Genomic DNA, 23827 nt, shown 5'->3' on the forward strand with positions numbered 1-23827 from the left:
TGATAAAATACTACTGTGCTATAAGAACTGATAAGCTCAATGATCTTAGAAAGGCACAAAAAGACTTGCATAAAATGAAAGTAAAGTGGGCAGAACCAAGAGAACGCTGCATACAGTAACAGCAACTGTTGTTTTAAGAATGACTTTAAGTGACTAAGTCATTTTTACTATTGTAAATACCTAAATTAACTAAAAAGGACATATGAGTAAAGACACTATCTGCAACCAGGGAAAGAAATGATAAACAGAAGCATGTGTAGAATAATTTTACACATACACACACACACACATATTTGTATCTAATGATAGACATCTTTAGGGCGGGGGGTGGGGTTAAAAGAGAAGGAAGAAAAAAAGAAAAAAGAAATTGAAAGAATTAGAATAGGGAAAGAAGAAACTAAGTTATCCCTCTTTGCAGATGATATGATGACATACTTGGAGAATCCATTTAAAGCTAGGGTAGACACTATAAAATATTTGGGAGTGTACCTGCCAAAACAAATCCAGGGACTATATGAACACAATTACGAAACACTTTTCGCACAAATAAAGTAAGATCTAAGTTAAGTGGAAAAACATCAGTTGCTCCTGAGTAGGTCGAGCTAATATAATAAAAATGACAATTCTACTGAAATTAATTTACTTATTCAGTGTCATATCAATCAAACTGTCAGTTAATTATTTTCTAGAGCTAGAAAAAATATCAAAATTCATCTGGAAGAACAAAAGGTCCAGAATATCAAGGGAACTAATGAAAAGAAATGCTAGGGAAGGTGGCCTAGATCTCAAATTGTATTATAAAGCAGCAATTATCAAAACCACTTGGTACTGGCTAAGAAACAGAAGGGTAGACCAGTGGAACAGGTTTGGTATTCAAGACACAGTAGTCAATGAATATAGCAATCTACTGTTTGATAAACCCAAGGACCCAAGCTTCTGGGATAAGAAACAACTGACAAAAACTGCTGAGAAAACTATATAACAGTGTGGCGGAAACTAGGCATAGACCAATGCCTGACACCATACACAAGAATAAAGTCCAAATGAGTACATGATCTAGGTATAAAGATTGATACTATAAACAAATTAATGGAGCAAGTAATAGTGTATTTATCAGATTTATGAAGGGAAGAATTTTTGACTAAACAAGAGATAGAAAGCATTATGAAGTGCAAAATGGATAATTCTGATTATATTAACCTGAAAGGTTTTTGCGCAACCAAAGTTAGCAGAAAACTGTGAAAGAATTTTTGCAACTAATGTCTGTGATAAAGGCTTCATTTCTAAAATACATAGAGAACTGAGTCAAATGTACAAGAATACAAATCACTCCGCAACTGATAAATGGTCAAAGAATATGAACAGGCAGTTTTCAGAGGAAGAAATTAAAGCTATCTATAGTCATATGAAAAAATGCTCTAAATCACTATTGATTAGAGAGTTGCAAATCAAAACAACTCTAAGACACCACATCACACCTATCAAATTGGGTAACATTAAAAAAGCAGGAAGATGATAAATGTTGGAGGGAGAGTTGGAACACTAATTCATTGTTGGTGGAGCTGTGAGCTAATCCAACCTTTCTAGAGAGTAATTTGGAACTATGCCCAAAGGGTTACAAAAATGTGCATACCCTTTGAGCCAGCAATCTCTTCTAGAACTGACGTCCCAAGATCATAAAAATGGGAAAGGGTCCTACTTGTACAAAAATATTTACAGCAGCTCTCTTTGTGGTGGCCAAAAACTGGAAATCAAGGGGATGCCCATCAATTGGGGAATGGCTGAATAAATTGTGGTATATGAATGTAATGGAATACTACTGTGCTATAAGAAATGATGAACAGGAAGACTTCAGAGAGGCCTGGAAAGACTTATATGAACTGATGCTGAGTGAAAGGAGCAGAGCCAGAACTCTGTACACAGCAACAACCACAGTGTGCGAGGAATTTTTATGACCGACTTACTACTTCATTGCAATACAAGGACTTAAATAATTCCCAATGTTCTCTTAAGGCAAAATGCCTTCCACACCCAGGGAAAGAACTATGGAATTCGATCGCAGAATGAAGTAGATCATTTCCTTTTGTATTATGTTTTTGTTTGTTTTATGATTTCTCCCATTCATTTTAATTCTACTATGCAACATGACTAAAGTGAAAATGTATTTAATAGGAATGTATGTGTAGAACCTATATAAAACTGTATGCCATCTCAGAGAAAGAGTGGGGAGGTAGGGGTGAAGGGAGGGGAAAAATCTAAGATATATGGAAGTGATTGTAGAACACTGAATACAAATAAAATTAAATTAAAAACGGAAGAAAAAATTTACACAATAACTTTATAACTGGAGGGCAAGCTGTACATGGTAGATTTGCAGTTTCATATGCAATTGTCATTTTTTATTGTACTATGTTATAGAAATGTTTGTTTTGTTCAATGAATTGAAAATAAACTTTTTAAAAAGCAAAAAAGTGTATATTTAAAATCAAGAGCTGAGCATTGTTTATAAAGAACAAATGAAGCTTTTCCGTATAAACAGTGGTAAAGCAAGGATGCTCCTCTATTATTTGCCAGAGTTCTAAAAATAATAGCCATAGCAATAAGACAAAAGAATATATTAAAGGTAATGAAGAGGTTTGAGAATGCTAACACAGTCGAGGGGTGCTAGGATCCCAAGAATGCAAGGCAAAATTACCTGGAACAAATTTACACACTCAAGCCATCTTTCAGTCAAGTGGAAGTTTACTGTAACACCAACAGTAGTGTGTGAAGTTCCTTTGGGAAACTTGCAAATTAATGGGGGTAAATCTAAAGCTTATATAGAAAAGGGGCAAGGAAAGGAATAATTAGGTAATGCAAGGGGGTCCAGGTGTCTTGGAAGCAGGCATCAGTGATCTAGGGAAGGAAAAATGTAGGGAGTTCTACAAAGATAATTTTGCTGATACCAGATATTGAGAGAGAAAAGAAGTTTTTTGTTTAGATGCCAAAGGCAAGGATCTTGTGGATCTTGAGCCAACAGAATCGTCTGGCCAGCCACAGATAAAGATCCTTGGGCCAGGCATCCCTTGTCTGTTCTGATACAGAAAATGTGTTCTACAACAAGAGAAAATTTTTTCACAGGGTAGAGGCCTTCAGAGAGATTGGGAGCCCTCCAGAGGCATGATTTTGGGGCTGGGGTCTGAGTACCCATAAAAAATAAAACATTATCTTTATATGAAAATGACATGATGGTATACTTGGAATGTATATGGAATGTATATAAAATGACATGGTTTACTTGGAAAAACTCAGAGAATCAGGAAAGCAACTGAAGTGATTAACAGCTTTAGCAAGGGAACAGAAAACAAAAAAAAACCACCCCACAAAATTATCAACATTTTATACAATACTAAAAAAAAAAAATTCCACTCAAAATAAAACAAAGTGTTCCTTAAAGAAATTTTTTTAAAAAATCAGATACCTGGATGAAAAAAAGGATGGATGAAGCGGGAATAGCACTTCCAGGCCTCAAACTATATTATAAAGGAGCAATCATGAGAATCATCCAGTGCTGGTTTTAAAAAAGGCAGATGGAATAAAACTGGACAAGCAGAATCAGAAATAACCGAATTCAATAACTTAGTATTTGATAAAGTGGAAAACATAAAATTACCCTAGGAAAAACTCCTTATTTAAGAAAAAACTACTAGGAAAACTACAAAGAAGTCTGGCAGCAACAAGGCTTAAACCAACACCTTATACACACATACATACACACACACACACATATATATATAAATTCAACAATAAATTCAAAATGATACATAATTTCAATATTAAAGACTATAACATTTAAAAATTGCTATACCTCTCACATCTATGAGTAGGAGACACTGGGAATTCAAAAAGATAATACAGATAACTTTAATTACATGATGATGAAAAGCTTCAGAAGAGACAACATTAATGCATCAAGGATAAGAAAGAGAACAACTGAACAGGAAAAACAATCTTTCTATCAAATTGCTTTAATGATTTGGTATTGGCTCAAGTGAAATTTAGATAAACTGAGGCACATTCAATTTATTCAAGGCTAGCAGTTACCAATAAAAGAGATCGCTCAGCTCCCCAACAAGACAAAAGACCCCAAATCAGGGCAGACATCTTTTTACAAACGAAAGGAAGAACATCTAAAAAGAAAAAAGTAGAGTACAGCATCGTAAATGGGAAAAATAATGACTGATTACAAAGCTTATAGTATCCTAGGCATGAGGAACAATATGATTGGCTGGAAATTGGGAATGAGGGGAGAACAATAATCCATCATCCTGTTGCTAAGAAATGTTTACTGTTTTGAGAATACCTGCAAGGACAGTTTAGGTAGTGGACCAGACTACCTTGGATAACAGATCAGACTCCCTCGTGTCCACCAGCATCCTTCAAGAATAACAGACTTCCAAATTAAAGCTATCTATAGTCATATGAAAAAATGCTCTAAATCACTATTGATTAGAGAAATGCAAATTGAAATAACTCTGAGGTACCACATCACACGTATCAGATTGGCTAATACGACAGAGAAGGAAGATAAATGTTGAAGAAAATGAGGAAAAACTGGAACACTAATAATGCATTGTTGGTGGAGTTGTGAACTTATCCAACCATTCTAGAAAGCAAAAAAACTACGAATACCCTTTGATCCAGCAACACCACTATGAGGTCTGCATCCCATAGAATTCATAAATAAGAAGAAAAGACCTATGTGTACAAAAATATTTATAGCTCTTTTTGTGGTGGCAAAGAAATGGAAATTAAAGGTATGCCCACCAATTGGGGAATGACTGAACAAACTGTGGTGCATGAATGTAATGGAATACTATTGTTCTATGAGAAATGAGCAGCAAGTAGATTTCAGAAAAACCTGGAAAGACTTACATGAACTGATGCCAAGTGAAGTGAGTAGAACCAGAACACTGTATACAGTAACAGAAACATTGTATGATTATCAACCATGATAGACTTAGCTCTTCTCAGCAATGCAATGGTCCAAAATAATTCCAAGGGACTCGTGATGCTGACCACATCCAGAAAAAGAACTATGGGATGCAGATTGGAGCACACTATTTTCACTTTTTTGTTGTTTTTTTCTTTCTTGTAGTTTTTCCCTTTTGTTCTCAGTCTACTTTCACAACATGACTCATGTAGAATTATGTTTAACATGATTGTACATGTATAACCTACAGGAGATTGCTTGCTGTCTTAGTGAGAGAAGAGTGAAGGAAGGAAGGGAGAAAAATTTGGAGCTCAAAATCTTATAAAGATGAATGTTCAAAACTATCTTTACATGTACTTGGGGAAAAAAATCAAATATTATTAAGTAAAAAAAAAAAAGATTAATAGACTCCCTTGAGGCAAGAATAGAACACTGATTAGCACAAGAACTGAACTTCTAAACTTAACTCAGAGACAATGAGAGATTTACAGGAAAACTGAATTTCCAAACTTAACTCTGCACACAACTTATGTAGTTACAAAAATGTCAGCAGTGATATAGAATGAAATCCATAACAAAACAGAATCAATTACAAAAATGGAGAGCATATAAATTTGATTGTCTCACTATCTAAGATACGTAAACAATGAATAAATATCTATAAGACTAGCAGCTATTCCCCAGTAGGAAAGTGGTCAAAGGATATGAACAACTCTCAAAAGAACTGCAAGGTAATCACAACCCCACTGAAAAAATGTTTCAAATCACTAATGATATGAGAAATGCAAATCAGAATAACCCTAAAGTTTTAACTCACACCTTGTAAAATGGCAGAAATGATAAAAAAAATGGCAACAGTAAGTGTCAGAGAGATTATGGAATATTAGGCACTCTAATATTTATTGGAGGAGCTGTAAACCACCTGTAAAAACATTTTGAAGAGTGAATTGGAATTATGCAAATAAAGTGACTAAAATGTCAGCACATTTTGAATCAGCAACTCTATTATGGGAAACTATACAGGTATATCTCCTTTATGGCATTTCATTTCATTGCATTTCACTTCATTGCGCTTGACAAATGTTGAGTACAAATTGAAGGTCTGTGGTAACTCCATATTGAGTAAGTCTATTGGTGCCATTTTTCCAACTAGATGTGTTCACATATGGTATCCCTGTGTCACATTTTGGTAATTCTAACAATATTTCAAACTTTTTCATTATTATCATAGCTTTATGGCTATCTGTGATCAGTGATGTTACTTTTATAATTGTTTTGGGGTGCCATGAACCATACCCATATATGATGGTGAACTTAATTCACAAAGGTTATTTGTGTTCTGACTGCTCCACTGACTGGCCATCCCCAGTCTCTCTCCCTCTCCTCTGGCCTCCCTATTCCCTGAAAGACTACAATATCAAAAATTAAGTCAATTAATAACCTACAAGGGCCTCTAAATGTTCAAGTGAAAGGAAGAGTCAATAGAGGCAGCAAACTTCATTGGTGTCTAATTTTAAGAAATTGCCCCAGCTACCTCCACCTTTGCAACCACCAACCTGATCAGTCAGCAGCCACCAACAAGGAGGCAAGACCCTTCACCAGCAAAAAAGATTACAATTTGGTGAAGGCTCAGATGATCATTAGCATTTTTTTTTAGCAATTTTAAAGTATTTTAAATCAAAGCATGCACATTTTTTAGGCATAATACTGCACATTAGTAGACTACAGTATAATGAAGACATCGCTTTTAAAACAAATTGTAGCTAGGTGTCTGGAAAACACAATAAATAAGAAATTACTTTGCGGAGGGAGGGGGACACTCCCTTTTCTGACAAGATTTCTAAGAAATTTAGAAAGCAGCTTGGCAAAAACTAGATCTAGATCAACCTCTTATACCAGGAGCCAGGAACCTGCAGCCTTGATGCAACATGTGGCCCTCTAGGTCCTCAAGTGCAGTCCTTTAACTGAATCCAAACTTCACAGAACAAATTCCCTTAATAAAAGGATTTGTCAGACTTATACCATATACCAAAATTAGTTTAAAACTGATAAAATGAATATAAATAGTCATGCCATTAAAAAAATTTTAAGAGAATGAAATCATATTATCCTTCACAATATGGCTGGAGTGGGAGTGATCAACTTACAACAGAAAATGTTACAAATGTAACAAAATGTTACCTCCTTTCCCGGGTTTACCTTAAATGCCTTTTCCCCCTTCCTTTTTAAAGTCTTTATTAAAAGGAATCCTAAAAGGCAGGGAGAGAAATGAAGGTGAATAAAAATATCAGTGTAATTCTAGCTCTTGTAGCCTCTTCTACAAAAGCTCTAACTACTGTTACTGTTATAAAAGACACAGCATCTTGACATAATGGCAAGTGTATGTTGTACTCTGGTATTAGTTGACTGTGATGACTGACAAGAAATGGAGTGAAGTACACCTACAGTTTAATGGTCATGCTATGAACAAACTGAGAGAGTACATCACGAGAAGTTTCAAAGCTAAAAGAAACTGTAAGAAGGCAAAGAAAAGAGAATGAAGAGACCTTTTTATTTATGGAACTCTCTATCTTGCAGAGAGAATTCTTGAGAAAGGACTTTAATTGATATCCTTAAAGAAAGGCCTGTGTTTTTAGAAGCAAAGACATCTGCAGTTAAATGGTTTGAAGTGATTCTAGCTGTGATACTCTCACAGCTAAAACATTGTAAATATTTACCTGTCTGTGTTATGACTGGCAACATTAACAAATTATATGTAGCCAGTAATTAACTGAGCAGATCAGGAGTTCTCATATATAAAGATATGAGCCACCACTTATAGAAGGGGGTTTCTCTAGCTTATTAAAATATTCAATTAAGCTGGGGTGAGGGATCAGAGCTTAAATGACGCAATTTAGTAATTAATGGGGAAACATTTAAATATGATTCTGGATGGGACTATGTAAGCTACAAGTGAGTAGTAAATCCCAAAAAATTCAGCTACATAAAATATGTAAAAATAAATGTGATATTTCATGTACTAATGTAAATAACTACAAGGCAATTTTAATCAAGTGTATTGGTATTTAATATCAATTATCTAATAAATCACTGTTATGAGACTGTAGCATTTGGAGAGAGAGCTGGCTCCAGAGTCCAGTAGACCTGGGTTTAAGGCTCACCTCTGACAAATAATGGCTGTGTAACCTTGGGCAAGTCACTAACCTTCTCTGACCCTCAGTTTCATATCTAAAATGAAATGGTTGGAATACATGACCCTTAGAGATCTAAATGCATGATCTAAGAAATGGAGGCATCAATTATAGATTTTTTCAAGAAGTCACTGGTTTTCACAAAGGTTTTTTTTTCTCTTTTCTCATAGCTCCTCCCAATTTAATGGCTAGTTCATGAATATATTCATCAGTATACTGAGAGAAATAAACTCCATTAAGTGTAAGATAAATCCTTCTTGTTCTTAAACTATTTATGTTGACACATTATATGCCTGATTCTTTGTCTTCTTGCTAAGTTCATATTTCTCCTATATACACAGAGCTTTAAAATTGATGGAAAGTTTCTGGTTCGCAGTGGCCTTTTACAGCCAGGAAACAGTTCCAAAATAGTTCCCCATGATACTATGTAACTATTAAAATTCTTAAATATAGACTATAAAATGGAAGGGTCCTTAAAATCGCAAATTCAGAAAACAATGGTAAACAATAAAATTTACTGAAACCTGAAGATGACTTATTCCTTTAATATCTCAAAAGGTACTTTAAGAACTTATAGTTTCACAGAATTATTAATACAAGCATTAATTATTACATGTTCTTGTTGTTCAATGACTTCTGACTTCATGACCGTTTGGTATTTTCTTGACAAAGATACGTGAGTGGTTTATCATTTCCTTCTCCAGCTCATTTTACAAATAAGAAAACTGAGTCAAACAGGTTTGAATAACTTGTCTAGGATCAGCACATCTACTAAGTGATCTGAGGTCAGATTTAAATTTACAAAGATAAGTCTTCCTGATTCCAAGCCCAGCATGCTATCCTCTGCACCATCTAGCTGTCTCAATTATTATGTATCTCACTCTCTCTCTATATATATATGCAAAATTCAACTTTTTTTGTATTTAACCAAACCTGGGGTTTTATTTTTGTAGGGAACATGAGTTCCTTACAAAGGGAAGGAGGACACTCCCTCCCACCAATATAACTTTGCAAATGTTAGAATACTTAGAGAGTAGCACAGAAAAGTTAAGGACATGCCCAGGGTCATATAGTTAAGTCAGCATATGTCAAAAGAGGGACTTGGAAATCAGATTTTCTTGATCCCAAAGTCGGCTCACTGTGCACTTCACCATGCTGTCACATTGACTGAATATTATGACCACTAATTCTATAATATAGGGTTGAAAGAACAGTGTTTAAAAACCAGGAGGCAAGGATTCTTATTCATGGTTCTACCATTATATGATCTTTAGCAAGTCATTTATCTCTCTGAGCTTGTTTCCTTATGAGTAAAATGAAGGAACTTGCACAACTAACCTCTAAGATCCCTTTTCAGTCAAACTCTACAATTTGGTCTACATGCTGTTTAAAAGTCCCTTCGCAGATTAGAGGGGGGAAATTGGTTAATGGTTACTGTAGTTACCATTTTGAAGCAATATTGTCTTTGTATTTTCTCTGTATCAAATCCAACTATCTCCAAAAATTCTCACATTGTCTCCTCCTCTCTAATCTCACTGTCACCACTCCTGGTCAGGGCCCACACCACCCCTCCCAACTGCTCACACTCTTTAAGTTTCCTCTTCTACAAGGCTGTCAAAATAATTTTCCTCAAGCCCAAATCTAACCTACCTCCCATATCAAATTCCAGTGTCTCCTCCCAATCATTTCCAGGATCACATACAAACTTCTGTGTTTGGCACTTAAAGCCCTGCACAACCTGGCCCCAGAATACCTATTTCAGTCTTATCACCACTGTCTCTCCTACAGAATACTCCATTTCCAATCTCCATGAGTTTGCCCTTTTTGTTTTCCAAGTTCACGTGTCCCCTTCCATATAAAGCCTTTCCTTATCTTCTCTCCCCCTCAAAAACAAATTACCTATTTCTTTCCATATATATTATACAGATCATAAATAAACGCACTATAAATATACTCTCATGAACTGTTATTAGGAAACGAAAACATGTAGATAGCTTCTCAGGTCTTCAGTTCACAACAAAAACCAACATACGATTCTACTTCACCCCTTATTCCAGCAAAGTACTAGGGAAAAACAAGACAGAGACCTTTCCATCTTTCCACTCTCCCTAATTCACTAAGGCACATTAGGGAATATGACTTCCTATACTTTAAAGCATTCGCTTCCACAATTCTGTGAGCAGGCCAGCGTGGATTGCCCAGTCTCACAGTGGGAAGAACATTTATGGCAGTAAAGTGTTTTATCAGAGAAGGTAAAAACCACGCCCTGCAGAGGCGAACCCAGGTGACCCTCGCCAGCACCACAGCGGGGGGTAATGGGGGGGAGTGTTATGGTGTGAGGCCAGTGTAGGGGACAGCGTGCGCGCCAGCGTGGGAGTGGGGATGGGGGATGGTGCCCCGTGCGCGTGCGCGTAATGGCCAAGCTTTTCAAGAATCCCGGAAGGTGAAACTTCACAAGGCTCGGATGAACCCTGAAGCCCTCTCACATTCTGCTGCTCTGATCCATAATTCGCTTTGCGGCCCAGGGTGAGCCCGAGAGGTGAGAAAAGGAAAACCAAGCACCGAGACTGCCGAGCAAACTCGGGCACCGATCCTGAGCTCCTGGGCGGCTTCCCCTTCCACGCACCCCGCTTGTCCCTCAGTTGCCCTTGGAAACCGAGGGCCCTCCCCAGGGCACCTTCCCTGCTCATTCCACACCACCATAGCTCCCCGGACCGGCGCCGCGCCGAGCCGAGGCGACTCCGCCTACCAGGATCCCTCCCAGTCCCCAGGGAGGCCCAAACAACCGGATGAAAGAGTAGCTGCAGGGTGCAAAAGGCCGGGCCCCCCAGCTCCACCCAACCCCACCCTGCCCCGCCTGGCCCTGCCCTGAGGCCTAGAGGCGGCCTAGCCTGCTGTAGTGCAGCGGCCCAGCCAGCCCAGGCCCCAGCATTACCTGGGTTCCAACTACGACGATCTGGGGTAGCTGGATGATGTCGGCGCCCACGGTGTTAAAAACGTCCTGGAGCTTGTTGATAACTGGGATCAGCGCCTCCATGGTTCTTGGAACGCAAGGCCCCTGACCCGCCGGGCAGAAGCAATGAATGAGGCCGGGCCCGGAGTTCACCTCCACCTTCTAGTCGCTTTCCTCCTCCCCCTCTTCTTCCTCCTCCTCTAGAGCCAGCACCCATTGGACTTGGTCCGCCCCTTTACTTACTCCCTCCCATCAAGCTGTGCGCCAAAAAGGGGTGTGGACAGGGACTACAGAAGAGAGTCACAAAGGCTGACGGGAATTGTAGTCCGGGGAGAAAGAAAGGGTGGGTGGGGAGAAACTGCTCTGGGTGCTTTTACAAGTTTGCCTGTTGTGGTAACAAATCAGAATTACAGGTTCTTGGGGTTAAGAGCTGGGAGATCCGTTTTCAGCACGAGGAAACTGATCAGTATTTCATTACCTTTAATTTGCTAATAAAGACTACTTCAAATTGTTTGAGAGGTTGAGGACATATACATATATATATACATATGTGTGTATGCATTATGACTTATGTGTTGTGTATACACATATGTTTATATACACATATATTTATATGTAATACATATTTGTGTTACTCCTTTAAGGAGAGGGCCCCCTGAACTTCTCGGGATAAAACATACCCCACTGGAGCATCATGCTGCAGACTTGGACTCTTCTGCCTCCTGCCTGAGACCCCCATTCGGCACAGAACTGAGACACCTCATAGCTTTAGGACGCCAATTAACTTTGTTGATTTCTTGGGGCTGCAGAGGGTCCTTCTTTCAAAAAAAAAAAAAAAAGACCATTGAGTCAGGAAGAACCTAGTCAGTTTCAGGGAGAGGGAATTTCAGCTCTAGGTCTGTCCTATACAGTTGTTACCATGGGAAAATTGAAAAAAAAATATGCAGAATTTGGAAACAGGACATAGGTTCTAATCCCAGTTCTGCCACTTCATAGCTGTGCTAATCACTTCAGCTCTTTTAGCCTCATTTTCCTCATCTGGAACAGGAAGGCATATGACTCTAAATATATAATCCTGTACTCTTATAACGTGTGCCTGGAAATTCTGGTGAAGAGAAAGGAGAGAGGTTCTTTTCCCCTTCTGCTAGATGTACTTTCTCCACACCCCTACAACCTCAAGAACCTATGGCAGCACATAGCAGGACTTAGGCTGATTACCTGATTGTTAGCCCGAGTTGAAGCCTCAGATCCTGGCTACCTGTTGTCAATTGTTTCTCATTCCCTGCATAAAGCTATTCAAGCAGCAATCCTGAGATAGATGTTTCCTTCTTTGGAGGGAGCCTGATTATTTTGAGAGGTAAAGAGTTCCTGAGTCCCTCATTTGGAGCCAGCTACAATCAATCAATAATCATTTATTAAGCACTTAATGTATACCGGACACTAGGCTGAGTCCTGGAGGACTTAAAAAAGGGAACAAAAAGAGGAAAATGACAATCCTTGCCCTCAGGGAATTTGCAGTCTAATAGGGAACGCAACATACAAACAAATATATAAAGAAAAATGGGAAATAATTAACAAAGGAAAGGCATTAGGAGTTAAGAGAATTAGGAAAGGCTTCCTGTAAAAGATGGGATTTTAGTTGAGATTTAAAAGAAACCAGGAAAGTCAGTAGGCAGTTTTGAAGAGGGAAAACATTCTAGGCATGGAGGACAGCCGGAGAAAATGCCCTTAGCCAAGAGATGTGCCTTATTTTTGGAAGAGCCAGGAGGCCAGTATCACTGGATCAAAGAATACATGGCAAGGAGTATGGCATAAGAAGTTTGGAAAGGTAGGAATGGGTAGGTTATGCAAAGCATTTTTTTATTTGATCCTGACTGCTATCAGTAGCCACTGGTGTTTCTTGAGGAAGGGACAGACATGGTCAAAACAGTGCTTTAGGAAAACACTTTAATGGCTATATGGATGAATTGGATTAGGGAAAGACCTCAAGTCTGAGAGAAATGATTATTAAATAACCAAGTATTAGGGAGACCAGTGATTTTTTCTCATCTTCATTTGGAGATTAGATCAAAGCTTAGTTCTCTGAAGAAAAGGGCTGATGATGAGATGATATCTTGGAAGTGTTGACCTACTCAACGAAAGAACCTTACAAAGAATTTAATCTATGGTTCTATGTCCAAAAAGGAGTGATCAGAGTCACAAGTCCCAGCCCCTCATTAGAATAGATCCATCTCTCATTATAATATTCATTCTTCACATTGATTGTTAACCAATCAGATTTGATAGTCACCCTCAGGTACACCCACTCTTCCAAGGGCATAAACATTGAGTGGATTGCATGAGAGGTCTATGATATTCAAGAAAGCCCCTGAGCAATTATTGCTGGCATGATTAATAAAATAATTATCCAAAACTATGTCTCTTGAAGTTTTTATATGTCATAAGTCTTTGGTGGCAGATCCACCAGCAGTCTATTGGAATTATCCAAGTGTGACGTGATAAGAGCCTATGCTATAGTGATGGTAGTATCAAAGGAGAGAAAGGAATGTCTGTGAGAAATGCTGAAGAACTGAAATTGATAAGCCTTGACAATAGCTTGGATATATAGAGAATATGAGATATAGAAGTTACTAACTCTTTGGATGTGAGCCTGAGGGTCAAAGAGATGGTGTTGCCCTCTACAGTTACAGGGAAGGGGGTGGAGAGGAAATAATGAGTTTTGGACATGTTTAGTTAGTGTCTACTTGGACATCCATTTTGAGATGTCTAAAAAGCAATGGGAAATGAAAGAAAGTGAGAAGAGAGGTTGATACAGAATAGGTAGACTTGAGAATCAAACATGGAGATGGTAATTTAATCCATGTGAACGGATGAGATCTCCAAGTGAAGTGGTATAGGAGAAGAGAAAAGGAGAGAGGATAAGAACCCTGAGGGACACCTATGGATAGAGGACATGATCTGGAGGAGGATCCAGCAAAGGAGAATGAAAAGAAGCTGTCAGATAGGAAGGAGGAAAATCAGAAGAATGTAGTGTTCCAAAAATCTAGAGAAAGGAAGAGAGGGTGATCCTCAGTCTCAAAAACTGCAGAGATATCAAGGAGAAGGAGGATTGAAAAAAGGCCATTGGATCAGGCAATTAAGAGATCACTGGTAACCTTTGAGAGAGAAGTGCTAGTAGAATGATGTCAGAAGCCATATTGTAAGAGGTTAAGAAGAAAGTGAGAGAAGAGAAAATGGAAGCATCTATTGTGGAGGGCCTTTTTGAAGAGTTTAGTTATAAAAGACAGAAGAAATACTGGATTACAGTTACTGTGGATGAAGGATCAGATGAGTTTGGTTTTTTTGAGAAGGGGAAAACATGGGGCATGTTTGTAGGCAGTAAGAAATGAGCCAGTAAAAAGGGAAAGGTAAAAATAAATAAGAGGGGGGATAGCAAAGGGAGCAAGATATTGGAGGAGACAGGATAGAATGGAATTGCTTGAACAGGTAGAGGAGTTAGCCTTGGTAAGGAAAAAGCCTTCTTTATCATTTGAGACAGTTAAAGAAGATAGAAGCAGAAGTCATCTGAATAATATGAGAAAGAGGATGGTGAAAAATCTCAATTTTTTCTCTAAAATATGAGGCCAAATTTACAGGGGCTGGGAACCTGCCGCCTCTAGGTCCAAGTCCTGACCTATGTCTTGCCACTACACTCCAGTGACTGGGGAGGAGAGAGCGAGGCTGGTAACTTTGCAAGCCCTGTTTCACTTATATCGAATTCACTTGCAAGTCAAGGCTTCACCCTCCTGATGTCATTGGGCCTCTGAGAAAAAAGGAGGCGCAATAGTCTGTGAGTAGTAATAATGATCAGTTCCAGTTGGGCAATGATGCTATATCCTCCATCCTCCTCCATCCCCGCATTCCTGGTAATAAGTCCTACCTGGTCATAATGTACTTACCATTCTCATGGTAAGTCACTGTAATCTTTTTGCTAATATTTTATTGAACACTTTTGCATCTATATTCATTAGGGAAATTGGTCTACATTTTTCTTTCTCTGTTTTGACTCTTCCCAGTTGAGGTATCAGGACTGTATTTGTATCATAAAAAGAATTTGGTAGTATTCCTTCTTTGTCTATTTTCCCAAATACTCTATATAGTATTAGAATTAATTGTTCTTCAAACGTTTGGTAGAATTCACTTGTACATACATCCATCTGGCCCTGGAGATTTTTTCTTTTTCATTGATGGTTTGTTCAGTTTCTTTTTCTGAAATGAGGTTATTGAAGCATTTTATTTCCTCTTCCATCAATCTGGGCCATTTAAGTGTTTGTAAAAATTTATCCATTTCACTGAGATGGTCAAATTTATGAGCATACAGTTGGGCAAAATAGTTCCTAATTATTGTTTTAGTTGCCTTTTCATTGGTGTTGAATTCACCCTTTTCATGTTTGATACTAATAATTTGGTTTTATTCTTTTTTAAAAATCAAATTAAACAAAGTTTTAGCTATTTTATTGGTGTTTTTTTTTTCATAAAACCAGCTCTTAGTTTTATTAGTTCAGTAGTTTTCTTAATTTCAATTTTATTAATCTCCTCTTTGGTTTTCAGAATTTCTAATTTGGTATTTAATTGGAGATTTTTAATTTGTTCTTTTTCTAGCTTTTTTTAGTTGTATGCTCAATTCATTGACCTCCTCTTTCTCTGTTTTATTCATGTGAACATTTAGAGATGTAAAATTTCCCCCTAAAAACCACTTTCACTACATCCAACAAGTTTTGGTATGTTGTCTCAATGTCATTCTCTTGGATGAAGTTGTTGTTTCTATGATTTGTTGTTTGACCCACTCATTGTTTAGGATTAGATTATTTAGTTTCCAACTTTTAGTCTATCTATCCATGTCCCTTCATTACATATAATTTTTATTGCATCGTGATCTGAAAAGGATACATTTAATATTTATGCTTTTCTGCATTGGATTGTGAAGTTTTTACGCCATAGTACATGGTCAATTTTTGTGTAAGTGTGCCATGTACACACTGGATAAGGTATATTCCTTTCTATCCCCATTCAGTTTTCTCCAGTGGTCTACGATATATAACTTTGAGAATAAGGTATATTCCTTTCTATCTCCATTCAGTTTTCTCCAGTGGTCTACGATATATAACTTTTTAAAAATTCTATTCATCTCCTTAACTTCTTTCTTGTTTATTTTGTGGTGAGATTTATCTAGTTCTTAGAGGGGGAGGTTGAAGTCCCCTACTAGTATGGTCTTCTTGTCTGTTTCTTCCTGTAACTCCTTACTGCTCCTCTAACAATTTGGATGCTATACCACTTGGTGCATATATGTTTAGTAATGATATTATTTCATTGTTTATGATACCTTTTAACAGGATATAGTTTCATTCCTCATCTCTTTTAATTAGATCTGTTTTGGCTTTTGTTTTGCCTGAGATCAGAATTGCTGCCTTTGCTTTTTTTTTTTTAACTTTGGCTGAAGCAGAATATATTCTGCTCCAGCCTTTCAAATTTACCGGGTGTACCCCTCTGTTTGAAATGTGTTTCTTGTAAACAGCACATTGTAGGTGTTGACCTGAAAACTTACCAAGAAAAGGCAACATGGCTAAATGCATACATTTTATGATTTAATTAATTAATCAATTCCCTATTAAAGAAAACAGTAACATAATGCATTATGGAGCCAGAAATGTTCTGGCTACCCAGTGCAGAAATCTTCTGGCTTATATACATTTTGCCGTGAGAAAGGAACTCTCCTAGTTGAACAAATCATAAATTTAGTAAGACAAGACAATTAACAAAGTAATGTTGGTCAGGCCTTGGGATTCCAAGCTGGGTAAACATATGTCTCGGAAATCCCACCACTAGTAAGTGGTAGGCTTCCTGCCCTAAACAGATAACTGACATAGGAAAGGGTAAACAAAGTTCAATAGAAATTACGACCTAAGATGTCTGTGTTTTCTTTACCATTAACATGCCATAACATAGTGTAGGTCTACAAATATTAAGATATGGAAAACGTCCCATTATTCAAGATAGTGTCTTAGGTTAAAGGTCTCCTTAAGGAATGTAGAGTCAGCCTTGGCTGGCTTTTGCTGACATAGGAAGAGGCACTCTCTGAGTTTGCTTCAGAGAGAACAAAGAGATTATTCCAAAATTTTATATTAAACATTATCATAGGATAATCCATCCTGCTATCTGTTAACATTACATTTATAGACATTTTTGTGTACATGTATTGTACCCCTCATTAAAATGTAAGCAAATTTAGTAGTAGTCATTGCATTCTTTGTTCCTGTATCCCCAGAGCCTAGCAGAGTGCTGGGTTTGTAGTAAGTTCTTAGTACTTATTGATTGCTGAATGATTAAAAATGCTGTCAATGTCTTCAAAATTTCCAAACCAAGGGGAAAAACCCTGGTTTCCTTGCCTCAATTATATGTCTGGTCATTTTGAATAATTTTTAGAATGACTGTTGATAGTTTGTATTTCTTCTTTTGAAATATGTTCATATTCTTATTTCACTCATGTATTGGGGAAAAGCTGATAATCTTTTAGATTTGTGTCAATTTCCCATAGATTTTGGATACCAGACTTTGAGCAACATTATTTAATCATTTTCCAAATCTGTTTCTTTTCTTCTGATCTTTTCAGAATTAATATTGCTTGCACAAACTTCTAAAGTTTATATAATTTATCTATTTTGTCTTTTATAATCTCTGCTGCCTTAGGCATGAATTCTTCCACTACCTATAAATGTAAAAATTATAAAATTCCATTCTTTTCTAATTTTTTCTTGCTGTTCTTGATATACATTTTTTTTATTTCTTAGAATTTATTGTGGCCTATATTGTAATTTCCATAACTTTTCCCAGACTTTTCTTCTTATTTTCACTCACACAACTATTACCTTAATTCAATCTTTCATTACCTATCTTATGTGAAAAGTTGACTAATTTGTCTCCTTGCTTCATTTTTTCCCTTATCCATCTTTCAGACAACTGGGTTCTCAAAGTGATATTCCTAAAGCTTAGTTTTGAATGGGTCATTCTCCCATTTAACAAAAAAATAAAATAAATAATCCTCTGGAATTTAAAATTGTCACCCAGTCCCTTCCTATCAATATTTGAGGTATTTTTTTTTTAATTCTGAATTTAACAAACACCATTTAAAACATTTTATCACTGATGATTTTTATTCTTTGTCATTCAGGTACCTTCATCAATCTATAGTTCCAAATATTTTCTACTTTGCTTGTATGATGTGTTAACTTTTTAATATGTTGATCATCTGTCCCATTCATGTAGGTCCATGTATTCATAAGTGTAGGTTTCATTGTTTGGGTTTTGATAACTCAAAGTGAATTTAAATAGCAATTGTTTCTGTTCTGGCCAGAAATCCTGATTTTCCTCTCCCAGACTGATTCTTTTGAGTAGACAAACGAGGCTATCTTTTGTCTCAATTCTTATCTAGCTTTAAATCACTGAATAGTTGTTGTCTTAGACAAACTGAAACCTGGGAAAGACCTTAGCTTAAAAAGGCCAAGGTTTCCTACTGCATCTGGGGTCATCTCCAATTGTCCCTACCTGTGTCTTGCCACTGAACCCTGGAGGAGAGAGTGAGGCTGATGACTTTGCACAGCCCTGCCTCATATAAATCCAGTTTACTTGTGTGTCAAGACATCAGCCTTCTTGATGTCATTGGTCCTGTGTGGGGAGGAAAGCACGAACCCCCCTTACTCAAATTGACTGCTCAGAGGCGTCTCAAGGTAAAAACAGAAAATCTCCTTTATTCGGTTCTTGCAAGAAACTGGGCGGTCCCTTCACCAGTAAAGATGGAGTAGGGAGGCACCCTACAGAAGCAGAATGGCAGTTTATATAGACCCTGACTCTGAAATTCCCCCTCCCTCAGCTGACCATTATTCTCATTGGCTGAGAAGCGCAGTCTTACATTCTAGGTATGAAATCTAACCAATCCCTTTTGAAACCCGGTTCAAATTTCCCACTCCTGGACGTTACAAAGCCCGTGAAAATACATATCATTATATGCAAATTAGGCATTGAAAATATACACAAATGAAGCATTGATGACTCATGCAAATTGGGCACTGAGAACTTATGCAAATCAGGTGGACCTGTGTGAGGACTGCAGACTGTGTGCGCACATGCAAATTAGGTATTGAGGAGTTAGTGAGTTATATCCAATCATTGATCCAAATGCAATACATAGCCTTATATGGAAATCACCTGACTCTGGAGGAATGGAAACCTGGGCCTAAAGGCTCTTCCTCTCTAAGGAGAAGACTCCATATTCCTGAGAAGTCTTCACTAAATCTGTTCCCATTCAGTCCTCTTTGAGAATGAAGGATGAACAAGAATGTGTAGATTTAAGTTACCTTTATATAGAGAGCATATAACCACTTGTGGCATATTTTTAGTGTGAGATTTTGTCCTAAAACCATTTTCTTCCAGACTACTTTCTACTTTTCCCAGCAATGTTTGTCAAATAAAGCATAGTTATCCAAATAGTTGAGGTTTGGGGGTTTATTAAACACTAGACTACTAGATCTGTTTGCTTCTGTTACGTTGTGTACTGAATTTGTTCTTCTAATTATTTTTCCATTTAATTTTAGCAAATTGTTTTCTAGTAAAGTTCGAATATTGGTATTGTAAGACCCCCTTCATTCTCAGTTTTGCATTATTACCCGTAAGATTCTTGATCTTTGATCTACTGGATAAATTTTATTATTTTTTCCAGATCTCTAAAATAACCCTTTTGTAGTTAGATTAATATAGGACTGAATATATGAATTTAGGTGGAATTGCTATTTTATTATATTGAAATTCCCCACAAAGGAGTAGTGAATACCTCTCTACTTATTTAGATATCTATATTTCTATAAATTATATTTTATATTTTATTCATATACTTTATGTGAGTGTCTTGGCAGAGAGACTCCTAAATATTTTATATATTTTCAGACAGTCACTAAGGATTTATTATGTTCCTACTATATGGCAGATACTGTGATAGGAATACTAAGAAAGGCCATCCCTGCCCTCAAGGAGCACTCAATTTAATAGGGGGAGACAGTATGCAAAAAATATACACAAATAAGCTATATACAGGATAAAAAGGAAAGTATGAAAAGAGGAAATATACTAGAATTAAGAGAGGCTGGGAAAGGATTCCTATAGAAAATGGAATTTTATTCATTTCAATTTATTTTTATTTTATTACATATTTCCAAATTATATGTAAATTTTTTTAATTTATTTTTTAAATGGAGTTACTAATTCTCTCCTTCCCTCTTTCAAGAAGGCAAGAAATTTAATATCAATTATACATGTTAAGTCATGCGAAACATATTATGATAATTGCCGTATTATACAAGAAAACACAGACCAAAGAAAAAACCCAAGGAAAATAAAGAAAATAAAAGAACTATGTATCAATCTACAGTCAGAGTTCATTAGTTCTTTCTCCAGAGGTGGATAGCATTTTTTATCATGGATGTTTGGAACTGTCTTGGATCATTGTCTTGATCAGAGAGGCTAAGTCTTCGCAGTTGATCAAATATTGCTGTTACTGTGTAATTTTTTCTCCTGATTCTGTTCACTTCACTTTGCATCAGTTCATGGCAGCCTTTTGAGGTTTTTCTGAAATCTACCTGCTCATTATTTTTTTTAATAGCACAATATCATAATCATATCATATCACATCACAATCATATGCAACAAAATCATTCCCCAAATGATGGGCATCCCTCCAATTTCCAATTCTATGCCATCACAAAAAGAACTGCTATAAATATTTCTGTACAAATAAATCCCTTCCCCTTTTCTTTGATCTCTTTGGGATACAGACCTAGTGATGATATTGTTAGGTCAAAGGGTATGCACAGCAGTATAGCTCTTTGAGCATAGTTGCAAATTGTTCTCCAGAATGGTTGTACTAGTTCACAATTCCACCACCAGTGCATTAGTGTCCTAATTTTTCCACATCCACTCCAGCATTTGTCATTTCCTTTTTCTGTCATGTTAGCCAATCTGATAGGTGTGAGGCTATATCTCAGAGTTGTTTTAATGTGCATTTCTCTACTCAGTAATGATTTAGAGCATTTTAAAAAAAACTTTTGAGGGTGGGGAAGGCAAGGCAATTAGGATTAAATGAGTTGTCCAAGGTCAGACAACTAGTAACTGTCAGGGGACTGAAGCTGGATTTGAACAGTGCTATATTCATTGAGCCACCTAGCTACCCCTGATTTAGAGCATCTTTTCATGTGACTATTCATAACTTTGATTTCTTCTTCTGAAACTGCCTGTTCATATCCTTTGGCTATTTATCAACTAGGGAATGGCTCCTATTTGTATAAATTTAGCTCAGTTTTCTATACATTTGGAAAATGAAGCCTTTATGAAAAAAACAAATTTTTTCCCCCAGTTTGCTGTTTTCCTTCTAGCTTTGGCTGCATTAGTTTTGTTTGTACAAAAGCTTTTTAGTTTCATGAAATCAAAATTAAGCATTTTACTTCCTGTGATGCTCTTTATCTCATTTGGTTTTAAACTCTTCCCTTATCCATAGATCTGACAGATTCACTTCACCATGCTCCCCTAAATTGACTTATATCACCCTTTATGTTTAAAGCATTTATTCATTTTGACCCTATCTTGGTATATGGTCTATGTCCTGTTTCTGCAGTACTGCTTTCCAGTTTTCCCAACACTTTTTGTCAAATGGGAACTTCTCACCCCAAAAGCTTGGATCTTTGGGTTTATCACACACTAGATGACTATAGTCATTTACTACTACTACTTGATCCATTCCACCACCACTCCATGTCTTAGCCAATACAAGACTGATTTGATGATTACTACTTTGTAATAGAGTTTAAAATCTGGTACTTCTAGGCCACCTTCCTTCACTTTTTTTCTTTGACTCTCTTGATATTCTTGATCTTTTCTTCCAAATGAATTGTTATTATTTTTTTCTAGTTGTATAAAATGGTTTTGGCACCTTGATTGGCATGACATTGAGTAAGTAAATTAACTTGGGAATAAATTTATAATAGTTTTGTACAGAATGCATGTATGCCGAGGCTTATCAGCCTAGAGATTGGACATTATTCCTACTTCCAGTGTCTTGCTGGATTGGTACCATTAGAGTTAAATTCCCTGTTCTTCATTCCTTTATGCCCCATTAGGCAATTTTAAAAATACTCTCATTTTACTGAACAGGATGACAGGGCAGTTTCCTGTTGGTATTTGCCTAAAATTTCATAGAACTTTGAGAGACTCTGGGCCTTCAACCAGAGTGCAGCTATCCCTCTCTTCTCCTTTCCCTCCTCCATGTAGTACTGTGGGCATAGAGGCAGCACAGTCAAATTGTCACTTCTGGCATCAGTCCTCCTCCTTCCTTTTTGAACAGCAATATAGTTTTGTTAAAAGCTGTTTCTGTGTGACACTGCCACTCTTCATTCAAACTCCCCCTGCATTACAATGAAAAAGACTTTTTTAAAAAAATTGTAAGTATAATACTCAGCTTTGCCCAGTAAATAATTTTTAGTTTGTAAGCTTTTTGTCTTCTGGAATACTACATTGTAAAATCTCATTTTATTTTGTAGTGTTAGCTGCCAAATCTTATGTGATCCTGATTGTGGATTGCAAGTAGTTGAACTCTTTCTGGATGGTTGCACTGGAATGGAAGTATAGTTAGAGATGAGAGAGAAAAGCACTGATTTTTACAGAGCTAAAATCATCTCAGTTCAAATTGCCTCTATATAATTCTTTCCTTCCTTCTTTCCTTCCTTCCTTCCTTCCTTCTTTCCCTCCTTCCTTCTTTCCATCTCTCATTCCTGTATATATAGAGATATGCATCTCTCTATATATGTGCACATATACACACATATATGTGTGTATATTTAAACAAAGGCATGTATGTTCCAAGGCATATATAGGAATATACATGTACATATATTCCTATATGTATAGGAATATGTATGTATGTATGCATGTATGTGTATTTGGACATGACCAATTTTGTAAGGGGAGTTTCATTTTTCTTTCATTCTCAATTGGATGGATTTTTGCTAAGTGAAAAAAATAAAATTTTACTTGAAAAAAAAAAGAAGTTTCTCCCTCAGGTCTCTAAATATACTTAAATTCTCCATGCAAACATTCAGAAAGAAAGAGTTCAAATACCACCGTATGTGTGTGTGTGTGTGTGTGTGTGTGTGTACGTACAAACACACATATACACATACATATATGCACACAGAAATACATATATACCTACCTACATACATATAGGTATGCGTGGAGAGAGAGAGAGAGATGAAGAAATGCTGAAAAGGAAGTATCTGATTGAAATCATCTTGTAAGGGTCAGAGGAAAAATAGAAGAGTAATAGTGCCTTCCTTGGATACAGAAGCAGCTATTACCTAACCAAACAACAATAACATATGTATATATTAATATAGATGTACATATATACACACATGTATTTACTCACACACATAGAGAGATGTGAAATGCAGTGAGATTTTTAATATATAATGTATATTAAATCATACATGTATAAATCAAATAATATTATATATAATAATACATGTCTACGTCAAGTGATAGATTGCATATTTCATCAATACTCCTCTAGAATTGTGGCTGACTTATCAGAGTTCTTAAGTCTTTTAAAGTTATTTGTCTTTACAATACTGT

The 23827-nt window shown here is 36.7% G+C and overlaps 2 protein-coding genes across 9 annotated transcripts in view; both read right to left on the minus strand.

Annotated features, from left to right (window-relative positions):
- DNM1L (dynamin 1 like) overlaps window positions 1-11869 on the minus strand; it is a 71591-nt gene extending 59722 nt beyond the window's left edge. For 5 of the 7 annotated variants that reach the window (XM_072654346.1, XM_072654344.1, XM_072654345.1 and 2 more), the window contains exon 1: window positions 11099-11387. In XM_072654346.1, coding sequence (XP_072510447.1) covers window positions 11099-11200 — 102 coding nt within the window. In that variant the 5' untranslated portion in view covers window positions 11201-11387. Of the gene's footprint in view, window positions 1-10743; window positions 10882-11098; window positions 11388-11796 lie in introns of those variants that run through there. The other 2 variants (XM_072654342.1, XM_072654347.1) reach the window with 2 other exon arrangements.
- FGD4 (FYVE, RhoGEF and PH domain containing 4) overlaps window positions 11845-23827 on the minus strand; it is a 253013-nt gene continuing 241030 nt past the window's right edge. The window contains exon 20 of one of the 2 annotated variants that reach the window (XR_011977110.1): window positions 11845-11931. The gene's annotated coding sequence lies outside the window, so the exon portion shown is untranslated. Of the gene's footprint in view, window positions 11932-22523; window positions 22600-23827 lie in introns of those variants that run through there. The other variant, XR_011977111.1, reaches the window with a different exon arrangement.

Source organism: Notamacropus eugenii, chromosome 3, assembly GCF_028372415.1.
Source record: "Notamacropus eugenii isolate mMacEug1 chromosome 3, mMacEug1.pri_v2, whole genome shotgun sequence".
NCBI classification, from domain to species: domain Eukaryota; kingdom Metazoa; phylum Chordata; class Mammalia; order Diprotodontia; family Macropodidae; genus Notamacropus; species Notamacropus eugenii.